At 35.9% G+C, this 7,537-nt stretch overlaps 1 protein-coding gene across 1 annotated transcript in view; it reads left to right on the top strand.

Moving 5' to 3' along the window:
• The window catches only part of FAM120B (family with sequence similarity 120B), a 59,540-nt gene that overhangs the window by 19,403 nt on the left and 32,600 nt on the right, over window positions 1-7,537 (top strand). The window contains exons 5-6 of the mRNA XM_009329193.1: window positions 1,287-1,459; window positions 5,556-5,648. Of these exons, the coding sequence (XP_009327468.1) occupies window positions 1,287-1,459; window positions 5,556-5,648 (266 nt within the window). The remainder of the gene's footprint in view (window positions 1-1,286; window positions 1,460-5,555; window positions 5,649-7,537) is intronic.

Here is a 7,537-nt window from a genome sequence, read left to right as displayed (position 1 = left end):
AAACTTACAGATTGTATGATGGTAGTTCTCTACATGGTTAAAACTTTTGACGGGAGAGTTAGTCTTAAAAATAGTAAAAGAAACATCCATCAGGGAGATGAAGAAAGAAAATACTAACTTCTTTTCTAGTTTCCCCCCCTCCAAAGAATTAGTACCATTTGGTTAATGGGCTTTCTTGGTTAAATAAACATTGTCTATGTAGATTTCAGCACCTTGTCACTTTAACCATTTATTATCACCAAGTGTTCCTAACTGGACTACAGCTGCTGCATGTCACACAAAAACGAAAAGTTGTTACCAAATGTAGCTTAATTAGTCCACATTTAAAATTCACACCTCGTTTTATTTAACTACAGAAGCAGCAGTACTTTATGGGAGGATTCTGTCTTTAATTGGGATTCTTAGGCATAACCAGTTAGCTGTTCTGTTATTTCACGTGCCTTAGTGTTTATTTTGATAATGGATTAAATGTAATTTAAATGAGGAGCAAATTTTACATTAGTTCACACATGTCACAAGTTGGGAAATGGCAACATGGGGTAAATATTAAGGATTTAGAGGCCAGGGTGAATGATACTACAGAAAGTATGGAAAGATAACATTATACATAATTGATGACAGTTCTTTTGTGTGTGTTTGCAACAGCGTTTCATACAGTAGTCTAGAGAGTGCAAAATACCAGATAGCCTTGATTTTTATTCCCAAACTGGAACCTGCTGCAGAGGAGTCATACCAGCACAGTGTTTTGTGGAGAATGCGCGTTTGCCAGCAAATGGCATAGGTGACCAGTTTATTAATTAAAACAGGTGATTATAAGAGAGGCAATGCAAGGATCCTTCAAGGACCCCTGATACGCTAGCTCTAGGAGAGAGAAAGAAGAAACAGATACGGTTGTTTTCTGCTGAATCACTATTTTATGATGAAGCTAACCCCATTTAATTCTGTGGATCGCCAAGGGAAAGCACACACTTGTAGGCAAACTTTGCTCTTGCAAAGGGTAAAACCCTGATGTCTCAAAGTTGTCTATATTGTTGTAACAATCGAATTCAGTCCACTCTGCTTAAACATGCCTGTATTCAATACAATTCTTTTAAATTACAGGCCTTAATTTTTTTCGTTAATTTTTTTTTTTTTCAAATGCCAAGTTCTGTCAAATACATTTCATATTTAACTCTGTGGTCCTTACAAGTGCCAAGAGCAGATCAGTTGTTTGCTTTCAGATTGTAATGAGGTAGGCATGTTTTATCTTGTTGCTGCCAAGATAAAGTAATGGATTTCTATTGTAGGTGGAACACCTAATTTGAAAACACTGTGGTTTGCCAAAGGACCTGATGTGGAAAAGCAACGGTATAGTACATTTCTGGCATGCTTTCACCTCCAGGACAGGATGGAAGAGCTCCAAGCTCTAGAAGCACCTGTTGCAGCATTCTGCTGCTTGCTGGCCTATCTTATGATGCAGGTAACTGGGACAGTTGCTTTTTCTTCAGCTGTCAACGCTGATAGATGTGATTGACTAATAAACTGCTTCTTGCTAGCCTGTGCTGGATTTTTCTCTTAATCTTTACTGTAGGCATAGTTGATCAAATATAATAGTACTGCATTACAGTGTTTTTAATTACTCCATTTAACATGCATCATCCTGTTCAAGAAACACTTGGGGTTTTTTAGTAGTTAATCATAACTCTCACATGCCCGTGACAAAGCCCCTTGGGCAGTTTAACAGAGAGAGTATAAACTGAGGGATTTCCCCCACTTTTTGGGACCTGTTTGCAAGTTAAAGCTTCTCTTTTTGTGTTTCCTTTATGTCATCAAAAGAAGACATTCCCTCAGGTGGCTGTGCAGGCTGTGCAAACAGACAATATAAATATTTAGTCAGCTCTCACTACGTTTTCACACCATCCTGTCAATCTACTCAGTTTCCAGCCAGAACTGAGGATATGGCTCTTCTCATTAAATTCTGAGTAATAGGTGATCATTAGGTAGCAGTTCTGTCATAATTCCAAACATTTGGCAGCCTGCAGATTACCTTAATTGTAATAAAAAGGAACACAAGACTAAATACAATATTGCTTCATTATTTACATTTCTCTTAGGTATTTAATACATTGTCTGTACTTGCCACCTTTCAAATGCTGGTCTCACAAGCAGGTTTTCCTCTCTGAGGATGAGAAAATTATAATGCCTTTATCTTATCTGATAAGCTCTGTTGCACTTTTACTTACACTGAGCTACATTTTGTCTTTTGTTTTGCTTTTTCAGACTTTCCTCAATAACAGATTTATACTGGTGTGTGATACATGAAAACAAGTTCTCCCTGACTTTTCCTTTTTTTTTTCCTTCATACATGTTTGTTCAAACTTAGATGATGCATTGAGGAAGAACAAATGGGAATTATACAAATGATCCATATAGCTCTTTTTTTTCTTTAATTTTTGTAAAGCAGAATATAAATGGAAAGTTTTTTGAAAATGAAACTCATTAAACATCATTTCATGCCTCGCAGTTTCAATTCAGCAAGATACATGTCATGTACTTAGCTTTAAACATGCTTTAAGTGTTTTTCATATTTGGATATGAAATCACCGTTTCATTTATTTATCTGTTTTCACTGTTTCATTTACTTATTCTGCTATCCTGCGTACCCTTTCATAGCATGATTACTAAATTATTTGAGAAGGGTTTCTTTAGTGGGATTAAGAAGAAGAGTAACAGGACAGAACACCAACAGAAATGTGGATTTACTGAGCCTTGATCACAGCATATTAATACAATGAAAAAAAAATGCTTGTTAGGGATATGGTTTTCGGAACTTATTGTCCAATGGCTAATGTTGAAAACAGTTTTGCAGCTCATGTTTTCAACAAGAATAATAGCAGAGAGATCATGCAAAGGGCTTAGTTTGATGGAAGGTTTTTCATGGCAGTGCCAGTTTCTCAACACCTGTCCCGTTTTCCTGATTCTCTTCTACCCTCTGAGTTGCACTGATACAATCTACCCTATGAGCCAGGCTAGGGAATTGATTTGGATTGAAATGTTTTTCATTGCTGAGTTGTTGTAAGCTTTGGTTAGTTCTCTGATATCGTCCATTTGTTTTCTTGGGCTGTTTGAGGGGAAAACATGAGAGCAAGAGTGTCAGCAACCATGCTTTGAGCTGACCATACTGCTTCCATTTGTTTCATAGCTGAGAAAACAATGCTTGTCTAACTGTGGCCTAATTCTTGTCTTTACTTTACACTTTAGTCTTACATTTGTATTAGAGAGGGAAGGTGGATTGTTACCCCAAAGGTGATTTAAGTTGAGCAATTGTAGTTGCCTTCAAACAGGCTAACATCATTTCCTTCAGCTTATATGAGGGAGAAATAAACTTAAAAATTTCATTACTTATCATTTAATCTAACCTAAAACTTAGGTTTTTGCAGGAACCAGCATACTGACCAATCCATCTGGCTTCCTCAAAATTTATGTGCAAGTATTTAATGAAAACGTCAGATGCATTTTTTTAAAGTGAGAAAAAAATTCCAATAAGCAAATCTTAACTATATAAAGAAAGTGTCGATTTCAAGAGTAATCTTTTCAGTGAGGGTACTTTTCAAATATCCTCCAAATTAAGAACAAAAATAGTGAAAAAAATAATAGGTCTGTCTTTAAAGTTAGGAAAGAAGTGAATGAGTTCACATATCAAATTGTGGAGCCTCCAAAGAAAGGGGAAATTTCTCTTTCAAGTTCTTACAGTTTTGGAAGAAATCTGACAATGGAAGTGTGACAACTCACCAAGTTTGGTTACTGAATAAAATATTTCTCTAAAGAAGTGTTTTGATAATCGTAAGCATTCTGGCTGATCTGCTCTGTTGGGGGCATTTCCTTGCTGTTGTACTTGCAAGCAATCTTTGACTTACTTTTCCTAGGACAAAATTGCGCAAGTATTAAGAATTGTTTTGTAGATGAAAGTCATTTCTTCTGTTACTGCAATGTATGAAATGTGCAGGTTTAGTAAACCTCGCTTGTTACCATCTACACAAAGGTGACACCTGACTTGAAATACAGGGTAAAGTAGGGCCGTTATCAGATCTTAGCAGCCAGGTGGAGTTAATGAATACCAAGGAGCATTTTGAAAGCTTAAAACTTTTCTCATACCCCTCACATTCTTGTGCTTTATGCAAGTTTTAACAGAGTCATAGAGGGCAAAGTATTTTACAGTGGGATAAGCAGCAAGGCCTGATTTAAAAGAAAAAAAGAAAAAAATTCTCAGTAGTGGTTGAATAATTTTTATTTTGAGGAGGAAAGACTGGATTACCCCTCCTAAGCAAGTCAATGAATGAAGTAATTGTAGACAGCTTCTTAGTGTTTTTTTCTTTTTCTTTTTCTATTGATGTACATCAATACTTTTTTGTTAATTTTTCTCTCCTTCATTTTTTCTGTCACTTTTTGATTTTTAATAGCCGTAATAGAAACTCTTAACGGATTGAAATGGGATATACACAACATTCCCCAAAAATCAAGCTGTTAAAAGAAAGGCAATGCAGAGTTTTAGGCAGCCTTTTAACTGTACTGGAAGCCCACAATGCACATTTCCACACTTTGCAAGAGAAACCTTCCCTCGAGTTCCAATTGATAAAGAATTGTAATGCTTTATGGATGTCACTTAGAGCCCTCTTTATAGCCTCAACATTTGTAACAGATACTTGGTCTTGGTGCACATGTATAATCTATAGTGTTCTTCTAAGAGGAAGCAAGTGATCAGAACTGGACTGGTACTGTCAGGGAATCGGCCCAGCTGGTCTAGAGGTGCTGTCTTTCTCCTCAGGTGACCATGTGCCTCTATAGAATCTCAGAATCCTTTTTCACAACAGTAAATGCCCCCATTCTCCCTTTTCTGATAGAAGTATTAGAGTGAGCTTTTACATGAATTTAGAATTTTCCTTTATGTTTGCCCACTTGAACATTTTAGGTTTAGTTTTCTTATAAATTTGTGTTCTTCCCACTTCAATATGTAACCTAAAAACCTAAAAGAATCCAAATACGTTTTGTTAAATCCTGAAATTTAGCTTAAAATAGGTAATTGAAATATTTTAGATAATTTTTAAAGTTTCCAACAGATAACCATGTAAGCATTTGAAAGAAATCCTGATGGTCATCACATCTATGGCTCATTGAGGTGGTTTTTATTCTGGGTCTTGATTATAAAGCAATTTACATTTTTTTGAATCTCATTTTTTTACTATGTTTAGTGTTATGGTGATGAAGAAATTTCCTGTTATTAAGAAACTCCAAGGGAAGAGGGCAAGGGAATACATGAAGGGTGGGCATTTTGTTTGGTGTGTGGAAATCCATGTATATACACTATACACGGGTACTGGGGTATGCACTTCATTCAAGTTGTGAAAGTAAGTATTTTGTTCCTCTTAAGTGTCTTTTCCTAGACAATGCATTCATGGTGGTTATAACTTCATGAGGTAATTGGTTTAAGTTTGATGTGCTTGAGCAAGAGGAGCCAATTTTCAGAAAGTTCCTCTTCAGAGCCTTCAGATAATGTGTTATTTTTTCATCTGTTTTAGGTCAGTAGCCTCTCTCTGGAGGACTTAAATGCATTTGTGGCAGTCATTCTCTGCCTCAAAGGGAAGTCAGCTGCTCGACTGGCAGGTTTGCAGGTATGGACTGGAATAATTGAGTAACATAAAATGTTCATGGTAACTTTGGGATAAATATTTTTGGGGAAAATTCTTCTGCATTAAGTTTTTTCAGATACAGGAACTGAGGGTCATGGTAAAAATATAGGCTTTTAATGTGCTACAGTTCATGTGAATGCTTACATTTGTTAACAACATAAAATAAAATAGAAAGGACGTTTTCTAGTGGTTGCAGTCCTAGGGGTGAGTGGATTAGTCTCAGGTTTCTTCCTGCTTTGGCTTCCAGACTTCCAGCTGATGGAAAATTTGTAATGGTGAATTCTGTCTTGCAACATTGCTTCATTCTTTTTTCCTGAGGAGGATAGTGTTTTGGGATATAAGTTGTATGAAAATCACTACATTAAATAAAGTTTGGATTACTACTTGTGGGAGAACATAAACATAACATAAAACCTAACCAGAAAAATGTCTTGTTACCTAATGTGGCCCACTGTAGTGAAGACATTTTGGATCTCCCTATTTTGTAATTATTCAGGAGTTCTTTCTAAAATTTTGATATACTCTGTGCAAATCTGTTTTTTTCCTTTCCTATCTTTTTGAATCCACATGTGGAAAAGCAGGTTCCTAGATGGTTATTGCAGTAGAACCATCTAAATAGTTCTTCTTGCATATATAGTTATACAAGACTATTTTCAGTCTCATAGCTTGAGATAGTATTCAAAGTTATTAGCAGTGTACAGCACAGTCTGCACATGTCAATGGCTATTTGAGTTGTGGATTTACTTGAAAGTAAGGTGGAAAGGGTTAGAAATGATTGGAACCTTAACGTATCTTCACTCTGAAAATCTTACTTATATATCCAATAAATTCTCTGTTACTTTGAACAGTCCATGTTAGAGTTTTACAAGTACTTTTTGCTGATAGCAAGGTAAATCAGCCACTTCTGTTACTATCTATTGGTTTCTAGTGCACGGGGACCAAAATAACAAAACCGGTGTGATTCCAGTTTCATTATTTGATTCATTATGACAGATAAAGTTCAGCCTCCTATCAATTTTTTCCAAATTAATCACAAATTTGTTCTGCAGCTGATCAAATGTTAGATCTGTGTAACTAAAAGGAAGCAATGAGATGAAGGCAATATGGAAAAGAGCAGAAATGTACGATTTATTTCTGTTGAAGACATTATTGCACATAGTGTTGCACTTAACATGGAGAGTATCATTATTTTATCAAGTCTGTTGTGGCAGTGATTCAGTAAAAGCATAAAGGAAGCCAAGCATAAGCAGGAAGTGTTAGAACAATTTGTTTATAGGTGCACTTACAGGTACTATTATGTAAGTTTCTAAAGTGCTTAGAAGTTTATTCTGTTTGAATTAGATATCTTTGTGTGATTCATTTGTGTTGTGGTTCTATGAAATTATAAATCTGAGTGTTGCATCCAAACACGTAATATTAATGCATACTACTTATCAGCAGTCATTCTACTAATTCAAAGTTGTTCACAAAATTCTGTAGCTTTCCCACAAAGCTTATGGCAGATCAGATGCTGTCTGCTCTTCCACTGTTGACATAGAAGTACATGAAACATGAATCTGGTCTTACACTGTGTCGTGTGTCACTCTATGAAGCAGATAGTGTCTTGTTGGAATTGACTTCTGCATGCTATTGGCAAGTACTTTCCGAAGTTACATCACTCAGCTGCTTTCGTCAGCACTTCATGTGCTGATGCATAATGCCTTCTGCTGTGCTAAAAAACAACAAAAGATTCATATAATGCAGTTGAAATTTTTGTATCAGACTATTTTGTAAAGCGCTTCCTTGTCTTTCTTACTCTATTGAAATTTGCGGTAGTGCCTTTGGTAGTAGTGTGAACCAGAATAAATCCCTCTGAAGAGAATAGTGAGGAA

Source organism: Pygoscelis adeliae, unplaced genomic scaffold, assembly GCF_000699105.1.
Source record: "Pygoscelis adeliae isolate BGI_AS28 unplaced genomic scaffold, ASM69910v1 Scaffold77, whole genome shotgun sequence".
NCBI lineage: Eukaryota > Metazoa > Chordata > Aves > Sphenisciformes > Spheniscidae > Pygoscelis > Pygoscelis adeliae.
This window is presented reverse-complemented; position numbering and strand designations above follow the sequence as displayed.